The 23861-nt window shown below is 37.3% G+C and overlaps 2 protein-coding genes across 4 annotated transcripts; both read right to left on the bottom strand.

Moving 5' to 3' along the window:
- Positions 1–2737: 2737 nt before the first annotated feature.
- On the bottom strand, positions 2738–4480 carry LOC112203050 (protein PSK SIMULATOR 3). Its single transcript, XM_024344101.2, has one exon. The coding sequence runs from the start codon at positions 4301–4303 to the stop codon at positions 2840–2842; it is 1464 nt and encodes a 487-aa protein (XP_024199869.1). The 5' UTR covers positions 4304–4480; the 3' UTR covers positions 2738–2839.
- A 6045-nt stretch (positions 4481–10525) lies between these two features.
- LOC112202897 (cleavage and polyadenylation specificity factor subunit 1) lies at positions 10526–22709 on the bottom strand. Of its 3 annotated transcripts, XR_005803816.1 has the most exons (27): positions 22178–22709; positions 21913–22059; positions 21235–21388; positions 20516–20651; positions 19950–20095; positions 19588–19683; positions 19454–19506; positions 19163–19294; positions 18611–18662; positions 18369–18488; positions 17837–17971; positions 17442–17570; positions 17088–17165; positions 16851–16976; positions 16318–16412; positions 15939–16135; positions 14690–15456; positions 14312–14392; positions 14161–14226; positions 13976–14053; positions 13362–13592; positions 13075–13206; positions 12759–12935; positions 12197–12382; positions 11456–11841; positions 10978–11216; positions 10526–10839 (listed from the first exon to the last, which is right to left on the bottom strand). XR_005803816.1 is itself a non-coding variant. In XM_040511866.1 (26 exons), exons 1-26 carry the CDS (start codon positions 22507–22509, stop codon positions 11102–11104), a joined length of 4347 nt encoding a protein of 1448 aa, XP_040367800.1. In that variant the 5' UTR covers positions 22510–22709; the 3' UTR covers positions 10526–11101. The 3 variants fall into 3 exon arrangements, 2 of the variants coding, with proteins under 2 accessions (XP_040367800.1, XP_040367803.1); XM_040511866.1 differs by having other exon boundaries at positions 10526–11216; XM_040511869.1 differs by having other exon boundaries at positions 10526–11216; positions 11456–11820.
- Between the last annotated feature and the right edge of the window lie 1152 nt (positions 22710–23861).

Raw genomic sequence — 23861 nt, 5'->3', positions numbered from 1 at the left:
TTTTTTGTTTATTTTTTTAATAAAAATATATTTTGTAAATGTCTTAATTATTCTTCTAATTTAATTAATTCTCAAAGTTGATTAATCTTCTAGGGTCTTTTCTGTCAAAATTCTAGATCTTGGCTAACAAACTCTCTTCTCTTAATAATAGTATAGATTAAAGAATATAGAAATAGAAATCGTTCACGGTAATGTTAAAAAATTTCATGTTAACTTAGACATGGTAAAACAATAACTTTGGTGTCGCCGGGTGAAACACTAGTCTTCAATTATTGTAGATAAATTGCATTTACTTGCTGTTTATGTTGTGTGGTGTTCATTTCAGTGACTTCTAGGAAAGTGCAAAGCTACGTTTGGCCAGAAGAGTGGTTGTTCAGTGATCAGTATAAACTTCCATGTAAGTGCTTCTTGGATCCAATACTTTTCATTATGTTTCAGTTTTTATCTCTCTATGCATGAATGATCATGAACTAAAACTAGAAGGCATGCTCACATAAGGGACGATTTTTAAGGGGCAGTGAGGGACAAGTAAATCTGACCGCTGAAAATAAATGCACAGTTTTAAGTTGTTATACTTTCTGCTTTTATATTTAATACATGTGGTTGTGATGCATTTGTCTCTTATAGTCCCTTAAAACTGTCCCTTGGTGAGCAAATCTGATTATATTTGTGCACTCTTTGCTTCAATTTTGGATTTGTTGGGATTTAAGCGGAATCGGATCGGAACAAGGCAGGTATGTCTGTATTGTGATCTGAGAGACTTGACGTTACAATATCGATGAACTAAGATCTCAAGTGCTTTTCATGGTGACCTCTGAGAAGACTTGACTTTCATGTAACTTATGAAACGATGGTAATTAGAGTAGAGAGTGAAACCACGCACCTCCACATCTCGGCAGATTGCTCTCTTCCTATTTGTATGAATGCCCAAAATACAATTGGGCCCAAGATTAACGTTAAAAAGTAGTGTTTTTAGTCTAGTACTACTAACTTATTCGGTAATTTCTAACCCATCTCACCACTAAAATTCAAAGAATTTGTGTTGCACCCCTTTCCAAAAAAAAAAAAAAATCAAAGAATTTAACACTCGTTTAGCTGTATCATGACGGAAGCCATATTATAATTTTCATGTGTTCGCTTGTTGTATTCTAAAATCTAATCAGTTCTACCGTAGAGATCACATAAACGATAAACGGTAATGTGATAACAAATTCAGAGAGAAAAAGTTGTTGAAACTATAAAATAAACAACTGGCCGGAATACTATACTGGACAGGAACAAAAGACTTGTTATCTGTTTATAATCCTCACGATACTCTTGTTGTCTATCTGTTTGGTTTTTAGTACTGGCATGGCTATACAGGCCTGCCGAAAGGCAAGGGACTCAGGCTGATCAGCTTCTCACATGTTCACATGCGAGTGGTTAGTTTATACATACTCAGGTGATCATGAAGGACCTTCTGGATTTACATGATTGATCAACTGCATCAACCTATTCTATGGTATTTGCTGGGCCCAAAACACATAAAATAAATTTTTTTTTTTTTTTGAAGGCCACATAAAAGAAATTTTAGATAGTTGAAATTGTTATTAAAAATAATGACGAATACATAAAAATGTCACAATAAAGCTAAGATAATTTAATCTGATGTTTCTTTTTTCGGCAATAGATTAATCTGGTGTTTGAGTGGGAATCTAAATGATGGTTAAGTTGATTCCCATTACCTAATTAGTTCAAGTGTCCCATTGGCATTGGCATTTGCAGGAGCTAGCCAAGATATGTACGTAAGATTAATAGTCAGAAGCTACTGCTCTCAATAAGTGGAGGATAACTGTGAGGTTAGTCGAATTTTAGATGATTGTAAGGATTAATGACATGCTTTTGATTTGATTAAAATTCGACATGTTTATCGTGAAGTAAATAGTGTAGCGAATAGGTTGGCACATTTTACTAGTTTAGATCATGTTTTGGATCTTTGTTTAGATGAGGCTCTTGCTTTTATACAGGATATTCTTTATGAGGGTAATTGTAACGCTACTATGATTGCTCGGGATTCAAGTATTACGTTCCCCCCTCGGTGCAGCAAAATTTATTGAGCCTTCCAGTTAGGCTGGATTCAAGACCCCAATTCAAAAAAAAAAAAAAATATATATATATATATATATATATATATATATATAACAAAGAACATAGAGCAAATATGGTAGATCCATCATTCTAGTTTATTCTCAAATTATGAACAATTAATAACTTTTGTAAATCGGCTTGTGATCTATGATAAACTAATACCAATCATAATGATCAGATATAGACCGATTAGAGCATTATTTTTTTATGTGTCTTCTATTATACTAACCAGATCATTCTATATTAATGTGCATATGCTGGTTATAATACCCACCTTATTATAATAAACTGATTAGAAATTTAATTGAAAAAGAACCGACACTCTTACCCCACAATAATGATAGAACTATACAATAGTGTTCCAAGATTCTCATATAACTGCTTGTAACCAAACAACCAAATGCTACAAGGCAAACAACTAATTATCTAAAATGATTTGGACTAATTCTTTATGGGTAGAAGATCATGCATGAATTATAATAGAAGTCCCTGCTTGTTTTTCTTGGCAAATTTCTGAGGAAGCAAATCATTTACATTTATATCTATTTATTTATGATTTACAGAAAAGGGTTAGATACAAAACAAACCCTCTCAATGATCTGAAACGCAGTTCAAATTGAAAATCAACGATATGATAAAATTTCAGAAATCAAAACTGAAATCCAAAATGTGAAACGCTCCAAAAAAGAAAAATGTTTGTCTTCCTAATTGTCTAGCTAGAACTCTGCAAATTAAGCAACCCATTAATGGAATTGTTGCACTCAAACAATGCCTTAGCCGTCATCTCCCTCTCAAACCTGCAAATATAGTTCAATCCCACTAGCAGCTCAGTTATGGCAGCTTCCGTCTTGTCCTTGTTTGCAAAAAACAAAGTCTGCAAAAGCATCACATTTGTTTTGGGCACCATATTTTGTTGCTCAAAGCTCCTCTCACTTTGCCACTTTATCATATTATGCGCCAGCGGTGACAACCACCCCAGGATCCTCCCCAACGCCTCCCTCCACTCTCCGGCAAGCACCGGATCACTCGCCGAGAACCCCACCCCTCTCAACCGAGCTCGTAACGCCGACCGTACACTACTCGGCAACATAGTATATAGATCATCCCTAGCATCAACCCCAACCATTTGTGGAAACTTGATCATCTTCTCCATGACTATGATCAAATTCGCATAGTGAAGCGCCAAAGCCGCTGCGCCTAGAGTACTGGGCGGCGGCTTTAGCAACTTCGAGTTGGACTCGAAGAATCCGTTACCCGAAGAATAATCTTCTTTAACAATAGTACTCTCTTCATCAAAATCTTCTAGTGGTTTTGCGCCCCGTACCAATGGGCCCGAAACGAAACGACACGCCGTACCTTGATCAGATGGGTGGACAGTGGCCGAAGCTGAGAGGCTGCGAGGCAAAGAAGAAGGTTGTCCTATGCCGAACACCAGCTTTGTCCTTGCGAGAATAGTGAAAATGGACCTGGCCAGAATCCAAGTCACAGTCTCGAAGCTTCGATTCCAGAGAGACCTGTCTTTCAGATACTTTATCTCCTGTCTCTGCCACACTATCTTCTGCTGAAGATCCAACACCTTTTGCTCTTTGCTCAGCGACGCGTCGTACTCTTCGCTTCTGAAGGCCTTCCTCAATGAACTTTCCAGTGCGGAGAGCTCGTCCATTTCTCTGTACAGCTGCGCCGTGAGGTTGACGTACCTGTCAAGCTTCTTGTTGTTCTTTGATTCCATATCTTTCGAGTTGATGACCCAGTTGTAAGGGTCCCGGCCCGAGTTGGCAAAATCGTTGAACAAGCGGTCAAAGCTTCTTAGATTGGCGTCGTTGCATTTGTGGCTGATTCTAGCGACGGACTTGGCCAGAAACCTAAGATTCTCGACGAGCTCGGCGCAGGCGAGGCCGAGGAGGAAAGCGTCATCGTTTGAGACGATTTTGCGGACTCCTTCGAGATTTATGGACTCGTTGTGGAGGCGGATCATGTTTTTGTCGGATAACGACTGCCAGAGGTGGAGGAGCTTCGACATAAGGCCGGCGATCTCGAATGCCAAAACGCCGACGTTTGTTGATTTACGTGACGGCTTTGCGGTGTTGTGGTGCGGCGTTGAGGAGGTGTGACGTACTGCATCGAAGCTGTGGGAGATGGCGGTCTTAACCCTGAGGAGCAGAGTTTCGAGTGCCATGTGAAGGAAGATTCAAGATGTTGAAGAGAGCAGTGATGAGTGAGTGGAATGATAATTGCTAGAGAGAAGAGAGAGATATAATTGAAGTGTAGTGAGTTGCAGAGAGACAGAGGATAGAGGAATAATGGAGGGAGAAGGTGAAGATGGAGATGTGAATATGTAATTAAGTTCGTGGGGTGTTGTGAGCTTTACATATAGGTCTACTAAGAAACTAAAGAAAGAGAGTCAGACTCGAAGAGAGTGTTTTGGAGTGGAAATGTCTGACCCAGATACAGCAGCGGCGCGTGAGGATTTTCGAAAGTTTTTTGGTGGTTTGTCTTTTCTGGTTGGAGACTCAAACGCTGAGTTTGATAGGATCTGAAACTGTTTGTGGTGTGTTTGGATGCTAACAACACTTTTTTCTTAGATGCTAGCTGTTTGTTTTTGAAAAACAAATGGACGAGGGGGCCGGAGGGCCACCCCATTGTTTTGGTCTTTCGGTTTGATTGTTTAGGGGAGGAGAATTGAATTTTTCTCGTAAGGTGATTTGTTTGTTTGGGTTCAAAGTACTTTCGTCGGAGGAGGAAAGGTACGCGACAAGAGTAAAAGCTCCGATACAAAAGAAGGAAACATAAAAGGGCAACCTACTTTGCAATATTGTACGTCTCTTCTTAATTTCCACCTTCATATAATACAAATCGTAGTAATATTTCACATATAACAAAGTTCTACCAACTTACCTTGAATGTTATTAATTAAGAGTCAATTATATGATGTAGAATTACTAGAATGTGAACTTAGAATTTAATTCTTGAATTGAGATTGACCTGAAACATGCGTATCAACGTATCCGGATGATATATTTATTAACATATCAATACAAGACTTATTCCGAAATGCTAAACCCTACTTTCATCATGCTAGTGATACTCTTCCTCCTAATCATGTATAGTCTCCAATCGTCCATTATAACGTACGATTAGCTAGCTTGGCATGCGCAACTTAAAATAGTTCTTCGATTCACGACTCAACCATAAACCTAGTGATATATTCCATTATACCAAGAGCTAGGGTTGAGTTGGAAGTTGGAGCTAGAGGTATTTATGTGGTGGAGATGCTGCAGTTGCATCATGAGCGCTAGCTAATCCAATAATGGGTATATAGTAGCTAGAAAGATATATTAATTCAATGAAGTTTTTGGGTGGAGGTGTGAGATGGACAATCCCTAATGGGAATATTAGCTAGAAAAGTACCCCCACTGAGTAACTCATTCCACATCACATGGTTAGAGGGAAGTGTGGTACTCCGTAATGGTTGCCTAGCTTATTGGGTTGGTGGATTGACTGGATTCAATATTGAAAAAAAAAATACGAGGGCGAGAGGAGGAAGAAGGGTTTTGCATACATGATGATAATATTCATATTCATTTGCGTAGTGTTCAAAGGTTTGAAGGAAAGGTTGGTCACTTTTTTACTAGCTTTTGGCAAATCGGGTTAAGCTTTTGCCTAGCAATGGAAGAACAAAGACGATTTCTTGTGTTTACTTGTCGGAAAATGAATAGGCAACTCTCACCCTATGTTACATCCCCATGTCTTGATTAAAGCGCATGCCTCCCCCTCCCCAACCTTTCTCTCCCAACACATTCAATTAAGTATCACTGCATGCACTGCTAGCTAGCTAGCTTTATTAATTATTTACTTCTTGTTCCTGTCATATATATAGAAGATTAAAAGGGCAGCAAGTTAAGTCTGCCAAGTTGTGGCTGTTGTGCTAGCTATTTAATTCATTCTCCTTTTTAATTGGATTCAATAACTGTTTTTCAGAGATGTAGAATGAAAGAGTTGACATCCCTTTTTTTTCCTTATTTCTTTTCTTTTTATCAAAATAAAATCGTAAAGACTAAATCTTCAAGTTTATGTTGTTATTAAGAAAATGATCATAGTTTCTTACTAAGACGAGCTGAGGAGACATAAAGCCAATATTTCGGGGTATTACAATTACAGAAAAAAATTATATGTAATATTCATGATTGAGTTAATTCAATCATTTTCGCTAGCCAAAGAAAAATATCTCTATTGGATAATGAGCTGAGCTATTACTTTTCTCATGCGTACGTACTAGATCACATCAAGATATCTAAACACAATCTCCGTTCAAACTTGTTATTCTTTAGTTTGCGGTTTAGGGTTTTAAGATGATCAAATTGACATTGGAGTTTGGAGAACGTGTGTATACTGGTTAATTTTGAGTGATTACCTATATGCCATATATATGCACTATTATTTAAGCGTAATTCTTTTGTCGTTTGTCTACTTCGTTGCTAAAATCCACAAACGGGATTTGCAGCGATGAATGTTGAGATCAGCAATTGGTATCTAGCTAGCTTTTCAAGAATTGTTGGAAAAGGAAGCCTCCCACTTCCAGACCAGTCTACATATTCTAGGTTATATTTGCATGGCAGCAATGGCAGGATGAACACTTGCCACTTGGCACAACGTGAACGGCCAGTTGGTGAAATTTGGATTTGGTGCACAATTGTACTATACGTACTCAAACAGGTAGCTATGGTTTGCTAAGCTCTATATATCGTAATCCTAAATTATAACACTAATTATATAAATAATTACAATATAATTTAGTCCAAGTCAAACATTTATCGAAATTGTTTGTATTCCTAAGATTATGATTGATCAGAAAGAGAATAGACTAATGTGTAAAGAGGATTGGATCCAGGTTTTGACTAACCAACTTATAGCAAATGTCTTTTTCTTACAAATGCAATGAACCAACAATATTATTGATCCAGATTCTTCAAACCTCAATGAAGATCTTAGAATCTCTACCAACTAAGCCGAAAAATATGGCAACATGAAATTTTAATACATGATCGATCATAATGTTTTAATTATATATGCACTTTGTGGTTTTTAATTGCTCGATCCATTGACTAGAGCATTTCTATATTTTAAAGGGGATCGAAGTGCCTATTACTTACTTGTTGCTAGCTAGCTAGCTATCGAAGAATACTAAAATGCGTTGTACTAGTCTCATCTTGTTTAAAATGTACTTGGACTTTTTATATGAAAGTAACCACATATATGTGAACTAGAATTTTTTTGGACAGAAATAGAGACTGCTACCATTGCATGAGAGCCTAGTTGATACAAATTACTACAAGTTGAGTCATAAATCATTAGTAATGGTACAAATGGTATCATACGTACAACTCTTGATTTAGTAAACTCAGTACGTCCAGAGAGATTATCGGAATTTCAATCCGATATGAAAATAGGTTTTGATGTAACCTTCTGATGTAGAAGTGTCTAGATAGCACATAGCCTCCATGACCTTCTAACGTACGTAACATTCTTATAATTCTTTGTAGCACCCAGAGGACTTTCATTCTATTTATGACGATGTGTACAAGGAGTAGAAGCTAGGTCAAGGATTGAGATCATCAAATACCATTTAGAAGATCGAGGTTGATGATGATAGCAAGTACACACTAGCTACTCACTATGGGGAGCCAAAACGAAGCTTAAACAACTAGAAACTGAAAAGTAGAGTGTATATAGAAATGGATGATCGATCATGTGTGTTGCATCATGCGGACTAATAATCTAATTCCAAGCTGCGGCTAAAGCATGGTGTCTTTTCTGGCACGTACGCTTGCCACCCAAAAAGAAATGATGGAGGACATGGACTAAATTGGATATGGTCAGACTAACCTAAGTGGGATGGATATATGCACTAATTCAAAGTCTTATTTATAATGCCCTAATGGGATTTGATGCCATCATCCACATAGCCGAGTGATGATAGATACCACCAAAGGGTCAATAAGCGCACTTATATATGGTTGGAGATGAGTGAAAGGGTGAGGAAATGAAATGCAGGTATACAATATCTGATTGAGAGAACATATTTAGTTATATTGTAAATTTCAGTTGATGTGTAAAAACCGCTTGAACGGTTATTTTATACAGTTATTATTAACCGTGTGGCTATTTTAGAAGTCTGTAAAGTCTGCTCTGAAATTGATGGATGTATTTGCGTACATAATTAGCAAAACGACATGGTAAAAGAGGATCATTGAATCCTCGATTTAAACGGGGAAGGTGAAGAGAGAAGGGAAAAGGAAAAGCTAGTTTTGATGGTGATTTGTGTCTAGAACCACTTAAGCATGGGGTGGCCGAGTTTGATTGGGAGACGAGGCGCACCATGAGTAATTGGACTTGGAGTCTGACCCATTTTGCAAGCAGAAATTCAAAGCTATGGTCATTGTCATGAGCACCTCCTTCTCCTTTTTTCTTCCAAGATACTTGTTGATGGGGACCTGAGTGACTCAGTGTGCATTGCTAAGATCCCACTTCCATAGTAGCTCCCATCTAGTGCATGCCCTTTTGGAAATTAATTAAGCCCCCTCCAAAGGCCAAAATCCAAAGAGAAGCCATGGTACACTTAGAGAATGAATAAAGAAACTGTATTATTGAACAAAGATAGAGGGATAAGAGAGTTAGTATTGCGCATGGGTGAGGAGCTAGAGACACTCCATGGCCTCTCATTCATCACAATTCGAGGGCTTGTGTTACCCTTTAGCTGGACATTTCATGAACCAAATGGTCCCATAACACCACATGATACAAGAAGAGGAAGAAGAAGAAACATCCCCTTATTTCTTAAGATGCTCTTTATCTCTCTCTATCTCTCTATTCATTCCCTTTGCCCAAAAGAGAGAGATGGAATTATGTGCACGTGAGTCATCATAATTCTATGTTCATATGGATGGACTTCATGAAGATGATGGAGGAGCTAAGAATTTCTCAGAGATGGACACCCACTTGGTAGCTCCCCCCACCATTTTTGTTGAGGAACTCTCAGTCTCGGCTCGACAAAAACTCCCGGTAACACCGTCTGTCTGCCATTCCCAAGTAAAAAGTAAAAGATCATGGAACTCAGTTTCATAGGATCCTTACTTCATATAAGATGCTAATCTTTTCCTTTGTGCGTATTAAAAAGCTACTAATCAATGGATTGTCTCAAAATGATGAGTCTAAGCAATTCATTTAACATCCCCACCCCACCCTTTTATGGGCGGCCTAGCAGCACCACTCTGTCCTCTGCATGTAATGAGGCAACATTTCATTGTTGGCATTGCATGTGGGAGGTAGGGAGGCTGGGTTGGTAGGGAAGCGGTGCTTGATTAGAGGACATAACTTGATCAATATTGAGTGAAAAATCGAGTTTTTTACAAAAGCACTAAAACAATGTCACGAATCAAGGATAAAATGTTCATAAGTTTCTGAGTCTCGAAAGTTTTTTTTTTTTTTTTTATCAAAAGTTAAAATCATAATAATATTAAAAAAATCATTCGAGATTTTTAAGTGTCATCACGTGGAACATGTATTAAAAAATGCCTTACAAATGGTGAAATTATGGCACAAGACAATTTGAATAAAATCTGGTACTGGCATGGTTTGACACGTTTGGACATGTCATGGCATGCCATAACGTGTCAAACCTTGTGAACAAATTTTTTTTTTTTTTTTTTGAATCCTCCCATCAGTCCCATGTCATTATCTCACTAAGTACAATATGATTTTTAAGACATGTACCAAGTGACGGACCTGAAAAAATCCAAATCAGATTTTTTTCTTACGATTTTTTAGAGTAAAAAAATCGTTAAAAAAGATTCATCTAGATTTTGAGATCTATCAGGTGTAGAATTGCTTAAAATCATGCATTACCAATTAGAAGATTTTGATGAGGAAAAAAAAAAACGTGTGCATCCACAGTTTTAGGTGATGATCATGATTTTGACATTTTTCTTTTTAGAAAAAAATAAAGTTCACGGATTGACTCACACAGGGTAAGAAAATCACACCACATCTTTCCATGTGCATGGTCTTGCTTGCTTGCATGAGCGTGGGCATCATTAGCCTTGCTTGCATAGACATAGTTAGCATCGTTAACCCCACTTGCATGAGCATAGACATCGTAACCTCATTAATTTGCATGGATATCATTAGCCTCGCTTGCTTCCATGGCATAGATAACCTTGCTAGTGTCACTGACTTGCATAGGCGTGGACATCGTGAACCTCACTAGTTTCGTACATGCATAGACATTATTAGCCTTGCTAGCGCCTATAACGCTGCCTTACATTTCTCAGTGCGACTATCCAACAGACACTCCAGAGGCGTGTCATGCAATAATAACTTCCATTAAGATGAGATCAAAATATGCAACGCCAAATAATAGTTCCATTCTAACAACTGATCCAAAACAAGGACAAAATACAAGCAAGGCACAAAATGGGAGATTGAGGGAGCATTGAGTTGGGAACTAATATCCTCTATTTTCTTATCATTAACAGCTTACAATGCGACAACTGTAGTATTACAAAAAGCTTCAATCTTATCATAATGCAAAACCCCCTACTTTTTTCTCCTTCCATCCTCTTACCCATTACCTGTCCTAATTACACAATTGTATATATGATTCTCCCCTACAAATCCAAGTGCAAGTGCTTACGAGGTCTGCAGTTTGATAAACTCCTGGCAATATCAACAAGTCTTTTCAGGTGAACGTTAGCAGAGGACAGAACTCGGCCTAAGGTTAATGACTACGATAACCTATCCTTAAAAGGAAACAACTTACTAACACTAGCTAATATTATTAGCAAGCAGTTATACCTAGAACTAGTGACCAGTGTTCAGTAACCCAACCATTAAAAATGAGTGTAATGCCAGCTGCCAGGGATTCAGTAACACAAATATAACGGGTTCCACCCTGTAAGCTCCTTCAAATTTGCTACAATCATAAGAAGCTCGTTCCCAGAGAGAGGTCGTCCAAGTTTGAAAGAATTTGAAGGCGAGTTGTCCCTATCTGTTGAGCAATCTCAAGCTGTTCCTCCAACTGAAGCATCTCATAACTGGAAGTACAGAAATTGTAGTGCAGTTGTTAGTGTTCATTATTAGCATGGCACCAAACACTAGTAATAGTGTTTGCATAACAACTAACTGATATAAGCCTCTTAATTAAATGTCTTAACTCTAACCGATATAAACAGGCAGAGCAAATGATATGCAACATAACTAACAAGATCTTTTAAATGTAGACATGAAAAACGACCATTTAAGTACATTAGAGAACTCAGACATCAAAACATACTGGAATAGTAGCTCGCAGTCAACAATGCTATCAGGGCCTGGCCGATGAGCTTTTCCTTTTGAACGAAACTGGCGGAATGATCTAGGATTCAAACCAGCAACATGGGGAACAGCATCAACAAGCTTATTCTGTAATGACTGCAATCTACGAAATGTCAGCTCCTCGAGAGGCGCAATACAACCAATGCTGCCATCCAGGGTACCAAATAACAAAGCAAAGCGATTTGTTTTATCAGAGCCTGGATTTTTTCCAGTTCGATCAGATAATGTAGAAAGCATCTGTAACCGCAAGAACTTAGTCACATGGGCACCGACATGGAATTCAGCTCTTGTAAGAAGCTTCTGGCCCTTCCAACTCTCAGATATCTTTGGTGCATAGTAAAAAATCTGTTTTAGCACATAAACCACATTCAAGCAAAAGTAAACCATCCACTAAAAGCATCATTTGAGTCATGACTAATGTTGCATAAAACCTCCCCCAGAAATATAAGACAAATAAAAGAAATTAAAAAAAAGGGAAACCTGATATCGATAGTTTCATTAACCTTTTGTTCTTTTTCTTCAAAAGACAAAGGATTTCAATTATCTTAATATATATCACTTGGTAGAACCCCCTGTATGCTTAAGGGGTGGGTGGTAGGGAAGACACCTAAAAGAAGACTAACATAACTGTATGCTTAACGGGTGGGCAGTAGAAGAAGACACCTAAATAACATAAAAACTGAAACTACAAGGCACTGACCTGAATGTTCTTTTGTTCATCTGCAACTGCAAGGCTCAGAGTACTTCCATCAATCAAAAACTCTGTTGCAAAACAATCAAGGTTACCAAAATCCTTGGCCAATAAACTGAGCTGAGCTCCCTGCTCCTTCCAACTGAGGAAGTAAATGCTTTTGTGAATGTCACCGAGGAGAATGAAATTCTTGACCTGAAACAATGAATTTACCCATTAACAAGGATCATGATAAATGAATTGAGCATACTATGCACACAGATGGAGACATGTGACCATGCGCACACATGGAAACTTTTGTGTGTGAATATCAATAATAAATACATTTAATTTATCTGAGAAACTTCTAATTCCTTTTCCTTCAATTCCTTCTATTTTTAAGATGAGAAGTTATCAAACAAACAACTGAGAAGGAGGATTAAACTTAACAAGCAAATGAAAATTTTTGACACATTTCAAATTTTCAACAGACATATCCTTAACATATCAAAGTACAGGTCTTAATCACATAGTCAATTACTGGTAAGGGAAACAGTTAAAAGAGAAAGTTGAGTAAAGGAAGTATACTCACAATATTCAAGCTCACTACGTATAAAGGTGGAACATCAAAAAATGCAACACCAGTCAGATCACTACCAGTCCACTTGTGTAAAATAATTTTAGGACCAGAAGCTATTAGTAGATGGCCTTGAAGCGAGGCCAATGCAGATATGGCACCTTTCAATTCCTTGGAGAAAACCTCTGAAACCTGAAATCAGAAATAACTGTAATTATCTCATAGAATTGAGACTTTAGAAAGAAGCATAACAGGTAAAAGGTATCTATAAAATTTGTACGGTAATAGATGGAGTTAAGAGAGAAAAGTTGTAAATGTTCTGAAAAAGTACCAAGTTTTGAGGATTGTCAGCATTATTTTCTGCCGAAAATAAAAGAACCCGTCCTCTACCAGCAACATCCTCCCCTTGAACATAAGCTGTCCCAATTGCTAAAAGTGTTTCGTTCTCTTTTGTTGTTGTATTCTGCAATGAAGTATATGTGACTTATTCGAGAAAAAAAATCTAATAAAATAAAGATAAGGAGATTGTCTAGACACCAGCTTACTTTTGACACTGGAACAAAGGATAATAGAAAGCATAAGCTAAGCATAGGACACATCAGGAGCCAGCAAACTTACAAACAGTGTAACTACGCGAACAGTCAGAGCATTTTCAGAAGTTTGCATTGGAATGGTAGCCCTAGCTTGCCAAGGGCCACCAGATTTTTCTGGCTCCATAATCCGAACCTCGAATTCATCAACAGTATAAGTCCGGTGTAGTTCTTCAGGACTCAAATTATGATTCTCAACCGAATGGCCAAATTCTTGATCAACCAAAGATGATAGAACTTGATTCAGTGGCTTCTGAACCTGAACATTAATTGTCGTGTATTACTCGAAAATGGCTCATAATGTGTCTGAATAAGAAGAAGAAAAATCATATGCAGAGCTAAACAAAAGTTGATAGTGCTAAGAGAGTGAAGCTAAAAGAATTTGTGTACACAGAATAACCGAATCCCAATTAAAGAAATTGATGATTTGACAAGGTTCGTGTGGATGTGTGGATGTGTGCATTGCATACCAAACAGGCCCTGTGACATGTGGATATGTAGTGTTTGCCTGTTTGGGTGCATGCTAGGCAACAATGTGAAAATAAAACCTTAATGTAAGACAGATATTAGGATTTCAGACCCCAAAAAAAAAGACGGATATTAGAATTGAGCAAGAAAAAGAGAGGGTGCAGATATACTCACAGGTACGGAAACTATAAGTGGGTATAAATTCTTCTCGGCAAAGTAAGTGACCTGGTGGGGAGTCCCTTTCAACGGAATCTAATTAAAACACGAGAATACATTAGTAATGCATAAATATAACTAATAGATGGCAGTATGTACACAAATGTAGGATTTATTATACATTATCCTAATGGAGTACCCACCTTCTGTACAGGCCAATAATTGTCATAGCTTGTAATAGATGGCAGTTGGCAAATTTTCATAATACCCTGGAAAGTAGAGTAGGATTAGCCAAAATGAGCAATCCCAGTTTAGGAACAATTCTGAGAGAATGGAAGTATACTGTGTACAAACCTGTGATGTAACATATATGAGTCCATGATTACAGTTAACATTGTGAAGCACAGTGAAGGCAACAATTGAACCATCACAAAGCTGCCAAAGAAAATAACACAGAAACTCCATTAGTAGACAATCAAAACTTCCAATTTCTTAACTCCAACAACTCTATTGAGTATTGAGAGCCCTATCCAACATCCTCATCGAGAAACTGTTTTTTCCAATATATACATGGGACTTCCATTTGAACTCTTTGTTAATCTTATTTCCAGAAAGTATCTTTAAAATTCATCTTTCCAGCATAATCATGTAATATACCAACTACAACGCATATAAAAAACATGGGCTGCCTCAATCATTTCCCTATTTCAGAAAGAGACGTGGATTTCTCACCTGTGGATGAACACGAAGCCGCTCTCTGAATACCATGAACCAAGCTGGTCTTGAACCAGAAAGGAACAAACCCTGATTACCAGCAATGTTGTTGAAAACAGTTATTCTTTGACCGGAAATTCCATTTGATGAGTCATTCCTAGCATATGTGTCCAAGGGAACACGAACGAATCTCAAATTTCTAAGCCTGGAAGCAGTAGCATTTTGTGATGAAGCTGAATCTTCAGTTTTGGTATTGTCTGGACTTTCATATAAGTACGCATGGTAACAAAATATCATCCCATCATTCAATATTCCAAAAAGAAATGGACGACTATACTGTCCTGACCATCTTTGCATGGTAAGCTCTACAACTCTCATATTGTGTATATTTTCTTTCCTACTCAGGCCACTCACTTCTTCAGTGCTTTGGCCGATCATCTTTTGGGAATCAATTAGTGGGTCTCGCATAAATGTGTCAACTAGGTGTGCCTTTCCAGATACAAACTTATCCACAGAGAAAACACAATTAAAATTTGGTACGTCAAATATTTCAAGGGAGCCGCTTTCGTAACAAACGACACAATATACATCACCCTGGTCATGTAATACACCATCAGCACCATCAATGGCCTCGTCAATGCCTGTAGAAAGCCAAGCATCAGTACTTGTCTTCCGGAGCCATGGCTCAGGTCCTTCATCATGATACAGTGTACAGGCAGATACTATTTTCTTTGAGCTCTCAAAGGCTGCCGGGATGCTTATAGAAACAGTGCACAAAGAAGGATCTGCAAATGAAAATCGACATGAGCTGATCCATGTTTATCCATAAAAACTCCGAGCAGAATAATTCTTGAAAAATGAAAGCAATGCATCAAAAAGATCGAAACATAAGAATACAAATTAATACTCAGGCAATCGGCTATTGTATAAACATAATGATATTAGTACAGAAAAAAAAATCGAATTCTTTACGCAGTTTCCAACATGCATATGCATGTATAGTTCCGCAGACAGAGTTTCAATTTTCAGACATGCAAATGCATGTAAAATTCCTCCATTTAGATTATATAATGAGGATTTTAGCTAAAGAATATTTACTTAAGGCTCCATGTTTTTTTTAGCATATTTAATTCTTAAGGCAATAAGTGAAACAGAGAGTTCAAAATAATGTCCACATAAATAGCAAAGCCAACCAGAGAAACCACTATGAGTGACATGACTGCACTCAAAATCATGTGTAAAATAGCATAAGCTTGACTAAAGATACCTCCAACAAGGAGCCGAATACCACCATCAGACATTCTCAGCAACACATACGGATCAACAATAGAAACTGATAATACTGTAGCACTCTCAGAACCTGTGCCAGATTCAGAGTTTGAGGCACCAAAGCTTAAGTCCTGAGTCATATAATAGCCTTCTAGAATTCGAGCTCCCCTTTCATAGATCTGCACAACTCGACGCCTAAAAAACAAGAAGGAATTAGTATGAATATGAAGACCGCTATTGTCCTTTACAGAGTAAATAGTTGTAGATCCAAATTGAAAGTAAATATAAGTTAAATATACAAAACACAATGTATAAGCCAACTGATGAGAACAATTTATAAAAAGAGTTGAAGCATGTAATTGAAATTAAACACTCACCTTCCAAACAAATTCCCTGCCGCAATTGTTCTCCCTTGCAGAAAATAGTCAACTTTATCTGTGACTTCGCTCAGATGATCAGCTGTTTCAAGTACCTAGTCAACATTTGGTAAAGGGGTGTTAAAGATTATTTCAAATGAAAGTCTGACAGAAATTGTAAATATCAAACACTACAGAGACTAAGCTCTTCCTGGTATGTACAGAACTGTGTACGCACCATATGACTCCAAATGTTTAAAGTAGCTGATTTTTGGGATATAAGCTGGGGGGCAGTCTGTGGCTGTACTTTATTAATCTGGTCATCTATACTACCCATACAACATCTACTAGAGAGCCCCCTCCAACACCCTAACCCAAAGACCCCATTTTTCTAAAATATAAATAGGATTTACAAGTGACTTATAATTATCATCTTAAAAATGTTGCACATTTGAATGATTCATTAATCATTATGCAAAGCTGAACAACAAAAATTTATCAACCTAGAAAGAACGTGTCAGGTTTAATGTATCATAAAAGAGAAGATGACTGACCATTGTACGAGCCTCCAGACTTATAATTAAAAAAGCATGATACTCATCATCGGAAGACTCAGCATTATGACCACGTGCATTCTTATGGTAAACGGTCCAAATTCCCTTGCAACCTGGTAGTGCAACCTGTTAAATCCAAAAACAGAAAGTATGGTCATTTTCATTTGATCAACTCTTACTGTAAATGGATATTAACTGAAGTAGCAAGACATGCAACCAAAATAAACTACCACCGACCTCAGTAATCATTTCTGGACGAATTGACTGACGAAGAACACAGAGCGAACCATTCTTTCCATGACCCGAACAACACACCTAAAATTTATCCCCAAAAAAAAAAATTACAGTTATCTATTTATAAAACAATACCAACATTCATAATGTCAAATTTCCCAATTTACAAATAACAGATAAAGACAAGTAAATTCCAAAATGGCCTAAATGTTGCCTGATTAAGGAAATAAGGAAGCAGGCATTGTAATCATTTCCAGAAGGAGCCTACCAAAACCGGTTAAGATTAAGCATATAGCCCATTATTCATATCAAGGAAAACTTGTATATAACAAGGGGGGGAGTAAGTTCATCAGCTACCAGTTCATAATTGCTCTGTTTAGCAATTCCAGTAGCATTTGCATCTGCATTTATCCTTAGCCCATAGGAGAAGTCCTTCAAAGGACCAACGTTAACCAAAGAATCCCTGACCGCAAATGAGAAAGACCTCTGCATGTACCCAAAAAAACATATAATATAAGCGACAAATCATAACATAAAGACCAAATCATAACATATTTAACTGCTAAATATGTAATAAAAAGAACATGAAAGCACACATTCAATTCAAATTTAAATGCTCTTTCTGTTTACAATATCTCGTTCTGCAATGGCAGAGATCCTCTCACTGTTTTTTCATTAAAAATTCCCCGTATGGACCAAATCAAGCAGATTAAAACATAAACAGGAAATGCATTCTTCGAAAAGTGAACAACCTGAGCTGATTCTGCATTGTTTTGAGCTGACCCATATAAAGAGAGCTCCTCACCACTAATCATATCTTGCAATGCATCAGAAGATGACATTCGCAATCGCTTAGCTGATGGGGCATCACCTTCAATATCTCCTACCTGTAACATTAAAGCATCAGGAATGTTTTTTATCCATACAAGTACAGAAATTATTGGAAAAACAACAAGGTTTGCAATCAGTAAAGATCAAAACAAAGAAAATATTTAAAGAGATTTCACTCAAACATGAAAATTATCAAAACCTTGGGAGATTCAACTACGCATAAAAACAAAGGATGCGCCAAAGTTCCACTTCAAAAGATTTCTCTTTAAAGTAGGGAAAAACAGAAACATTAAGGGTATAACAGTTAAAGACACTAAAAATGAGTAAATATCAAAAAAGGGAGCTAAATTCAAATTTCATTAACAAGAAGCAGACTTCAAAATGATGATTGAAAACAGCAATTATATTAACTTTTTCACAACTAAGAGCCAAACTAATGATTTCAACACAAACCTCATCCTTCAAACCAGCTGACAACATCGAGGCCCCTACTCCACTAGTAAACTGCACAAGCAAACTGTCTCCCAACCGACTGCCCAAAAAAAATAATGAATTTCCAACTGTTGCAATTCCCTACACAAGAAACAGTGGATTCACCAAAACTACAATTAATATTACATTATATAATGATACAGAATAACTTAAGACTGGTATAGCTAAAAGAAAATTAGGGCCAACAAAAAAATGGAACTCACCGACGTAAGTACTGAAGCTTTAGACTTTGAAATATCAAGTCTGTGTACGACCCTGCATATAAAAATAGGATCATTGCATAGCAAGCTATTTTAGAATGATGAACATAAGTGTGTATAAATATATATATATATATATATATATATGTATCATATATTCACATATGTATTTCCTACTACCATGCAGGTGGGAAGAGAAAAAAGTCAAGCTGCTCAAGAATCATCCAAGGTATGCCACATTCCAACAACTTGTGGCATTATCCAGATCATAAATTAATAATTGGGCAAAAGTACCATGTCAGCAGAAAATAGGTTTCCATTGCTTCACCATTTCCAAATTAGCGCATAGTAAAGTGAAATAAATAAACTTCAAACCCTTCTTTCTTACTCATATATATAAGAGACTCGTAGAAGATTTCCGTACTATGTAAACACAGACTATAGTCACCCAGTGGTGGCAAAGAATAAGTAAACAAGCTCTGCTTCTTCACACAAAATAAGACTAAGAAAACTAAGCAAACATAATCATATTATAAAGTAAATACAATGACTGACCTTCCATCATAAACAAGGGTGAGCAATAAGAGCTCCCCGGTTTTTGTAGACAGCAAGACAACATCATTCGACAACCAACTAGCATTGGCAGCATCAAGCTCCACAGTGAAACTAGATCTTGGCATCTCTTGACTGAATCACGCAGAAAATATTAAATATGAGAAAAAAATATGGGCCTCATATAAGCAAAAGATTTTGGAGAGAATGAAACCAAAGAAAAGGAGGGAGAGCAGGGGTGTGTGTGTGTGCACGCACGGATGAGAGAGAGAGAGAGAGAGAGAGAGTTGAGACCTGCTATCAAAAGAAACGGCGTAACTATTTAATGCCAATGCACATGAAGCTGACTGCATGAAATAGGAAACAAGCCCTTCAAATATGCTTCAACCATTCAACTATTAACATTCCACTCGAAGAAAGTAATTTACCTGGCTATGATAATGAACAGAGTTTGCACTAATCACAAGAACACCACCAATTGGAGATGGCACAGCAAGTAGCTTATAAGCATCATGTGGGAGGTTCTGACCAAAGAAATTGAGAAAAAAATTAGAGAATATCCAATATCACTACTTCCAACCATATACATTCTCCGTTATGAAAAAGCAAGCAAGACTTTCAACTTGCAAGAGAGATATTCCTTTACACTTCCATGTTCAGCTGATAGTTTGAACAATAATATTATAGATTACAAGGATCTAAATCACATACAACAGATAAGAAATTTGGAAATTTGTCAAAAGGTCAGTTCCATAATTTTCAGAAGAGTTTAATTTTTTGTGGAACTTACAATAGCTGACCATATCAGAGGATGCTGCTTCAAAGTTGTGCTGATACTAAGTGCGGAAATCATACATGTATGGTGCTTCCATGAGACACGCCCAGCCCAAGTAAGCTCCCGCTCATGAAGGATAACCAGAACGGGCTCAATGTAACCTATAAAAATCTTATTATGTGAAGCTTTGATAGATATAAGGCCGCACGAAGGCATTTAAGTAAGCTATTTGTTTTCTGTCTACTCGTGAATTCAATATAAGCAAATTTGAGTAGTAAAAACCAATTAACTATCACATTTTTGGAAGGAATAAAATAACTGTGCTGAAGATAACTTTGAGTATTCAAGATAATGCAATTTTCTAACGTATTTTAAAATTCACTGTATTTCAAATAATCAAATTTCTAGAATCTCATTATACAAATTTCACTTAGATACTAGGAAATCTCTTCTTTTCTTTTCTTTTGTGAAGAAGAGATCTGGATCCACATTTAAAAGTAACAAATAAATAAAAAAGATTATGCTACAAAAATCATATTAATCATCAGGCCTTTCAAAGATTATTGCATGACCAAACTAACCATGTACAAATGTAAAATCCTTTATATGTTTCATGTCCAGGTCTCGTAGACTAATAATGTAAGATGACTCAACACGAGAAGAAATTGCAGCACCAGATGCAAACCCATCATCATCCCCAACCAAACCATAGCCGCCCTGACAACAAAGACATCAAAGTTAAGAATAGGGGAAACTGCTTTCAAATAAAAAAGTTCATCATGTATAGTAAGGACAGTTCATGAAGCCATCAAGTGTTGTGCCAGAGAACCCTTTCATCAAGGCACACCTGCAATTGACGACCTCGGAACACAATAACCAAGACAGATACTTGAGCATGCTACTAGTGAAGGCATATACTGCATAAAGGCAATACATAGACTGTTGCTAAACCAAAAAGGCTACCCTTTTTTCCATCTGAATCCTACCAGTTTTATAGCAACAATGAAAACCAACTTCTTGTATCATATTGTTTAACATCACATGCCATGAGAGCCAACATTTAAACAGCACCTTGTTAAATATGAGAGACAAACCTAATAACGACATAGCCAAGTTGAATATGCTTTTTACAACGCATACAAGTCAAAAATTACAATTATAGCTAACCCAACAATGTTTCCTTCATTTTTCATATCCTATAATTGATAGAGCAGGAAAAAGTAAGTTTAAGTATTATATATTTTTCAGGATGTCAAGTTGTAAACCATTAAAATAAAGAAGTTAAGGAGACAGAAGAGACCTGAGCAGCTTTAAGTATTATCAGTTGCAAATCAAAAACAAGAACGCCTCCACATCTGCCTTGAGGATCAACCTTTACTGATGGGCCTCTTGCAAACGATTCTCTACCTCTTCTCAAATGAAGCCACTCTGGGCCCTCAAAGCAGTGCATAGAGCTGGAAGGAAAAAGAATTCAGAATTGATGAATTTTGATCATCTTGCAAAAGACAGTTAAACAAATTACAAAAAGAAAAAACAAAAGAATAAAATTATGTTTCTTATAGTTGGAAGTATCACCTTATACCCAGAGTGTCCTTACACATTTAGAAATTGATCATTTTAAGCCAAATTCCATTCACATTAAAGGAAGGAAATAACTTAAAATCATGGCACAGATTACAGAGTTTAAGAGACTTCAGTCGCTAAATTACGCAACCAACTTACATTCAAGTCAGTTATTCAGTTACTGTATAGAAGTCTGCTACAGGAGATCAAGTATACAGTTTGCAAATTCATAAACCACGCTTTAATTCTCAAGGCATTATGGTTCACTATCATCCCCCATGTATAGAAATTCAGGTTTCGATTGGCTTCAAGCATTAAACTTAAAATACTTACGGTCCAATGTGGAATCAAACTAAGGTTTAATCAACAAAACATTGACCCAAATACCGAAATAATGCAGATAAAAGTAATGTACCTAGTGCGAAGTCCATGAATCGAATCATCAAACTCTAGTACTGAAATTTTCGCATCTTCGAAGGTTAAGATAATAGCATCTCTTCTTTTAGAACCATCACCACCTCCACTAGATAACACCGCCATTGTCATCACATTGCCGTGCAATCTGTACCGCAATTACAAACAAACAGACACGAAATTGAAACCTATCAGTAACAAATCCGAGTATAAAGTCATTCAACTAATTCCAGCAACTATAAAGCATTTAGTTAGGGCAAACATACCTGTAGTGGCAGACGAGTTCCAGCGAAGCGCCGGCGACACCGTCCATGAGACCGCCCCGTTTCGATTCTCCGGAAGCTCTAGAACCTCTGGCGCCGCCGTCTTGCTCCTGAACTCTGACGACGTAGAGTTCCAGGACGTTCGCGGCGGTGACGACGAGATTGGGGACTGGACCAATTTCACGGCGCGCGGCGGGCCAATCGGACTCGAGGTCGTCGGTCTGGATGGGAGGGATTCGAGGGACGAAGTCGGCTCGAGAATGCGTGATGAAGCCGGAGGCGCAATTCTCGATGCCCGTCGGCCAGTGCATCATCTTGTGCGCCGCGTAGCTCATCGTCGGAGGACGACGACGGTGGCGGAAGGCCTAGGGTTTGGAACTCGAGGGCGAGGGAGGAGAGGTTGTGGGGATTAGGGACTAGGGAGGGAGATTAGGGTTTTAGAGTGGTTTTGAAGAGAACGTGAGAGTGAGGTTTGGGATAAATTCTGGGTTTGGCGGGAGGCCAGACGGTCATGGACTCATATTCATCTAACGGAGTGAATTCATTTGTACGAAATCAAAATTTACTAGTATGAACAACACAAAAATTTGAGCTACTAGCACCCAAGGGTTTGTTTGTTTGGTTCATTTAAAAAAAAAAAACACCGAAGGTTTGGTCCAGTGGAATCGGGTTAGGTCGGTAAGTTTGATGAATGTGAGCTGGATGACTAAATATTCGTTACTCCTCATAGTTTTGCATGAAAAACTATTATAGGAGCTATTAATATATTATTAAATTTAAAAAATATTATTAATTTTTTTATATGCAAATACTAATATAGGAGCTACGTACGAACGCTCTAGTACACTAAAAAACACCTCATTGGGAGAGAGTGCTAGATCAACAGATTTTAATCAATCTTTTTATGTTTGAATAACTTATATAAGAGCTACGAACTCTCCATGAGGCTGGAAAAATAGTCATACCGACCATAGAGACTCCAAATTCGACAATGTGTCAACTTCATTGGTAAAGTGACATTGGCATAATCGAGTTATGGATTTAAACCCATGAAGAATGGGTATGTGCTTGAGTCAGCTCCACCTCCTATTAAATATAGCTTTAAACCCGTAAAGAATGAATATGTGCTTGAGTCAACTATGCCTTCTACTAAATAAATGCACGTGATAGTTTTGGGTGAATTATGACATCACTCATCAGCGGTGAGTCGGTGATAAAACAATTTATTGCACGTTTTCTTATAGGAGGTTTTGGGCGACAAATATTTCATCGGCAAAGTATTGTGCCTTCCTATTTTATCTTCATTTTTGCATAGAAAATGTGACGGAGTTTTCTTGTTGCAAGCTAGTGGTGTAAGCGATTACAATATGTACATCTTTTTTATTCATAGTGCCATGGAAGCTTTTCTGTATTACACTATTACGATGTTATTCAACCTGCAGTTTAAATTCTAACATCACTACTCACTAGTCACTACCACATAAGTTTCATTATCATGAAAAGTTGTCTTCAAAGTTACTATCAAGCAGATAATATTGGCATTGTTTCATCAAATGCTTTCTGATGTTTATAAAAATCTCCTGATAAACAATGCATCATTATAAGACTTATATATGGTGGCCGGAAGAACTAGAGAGAAAAGGTCTTTTGTTTTCCATTATTTCCAAGATCATTTGGATAACTTTTA

Source organism: Rosa chinensis, chromosome 1, assembly GCF_002994745.2.
Source record: "Rosa chinensis cultivar Old Blush chromosome 1, RchiOBHm-V2, whole genome shotgun sequence".
In the NCBI taxonomy this organism is placed as follows: Eukaryota; Viridiplantae; Streptophyta; class Magnoliopsida; order Rosales; family Rosaceae; genus Rosa; species Rosa chinensis.
This window is presented reverse-complemented; position numbering and strand designations above follow the sequence as displayed.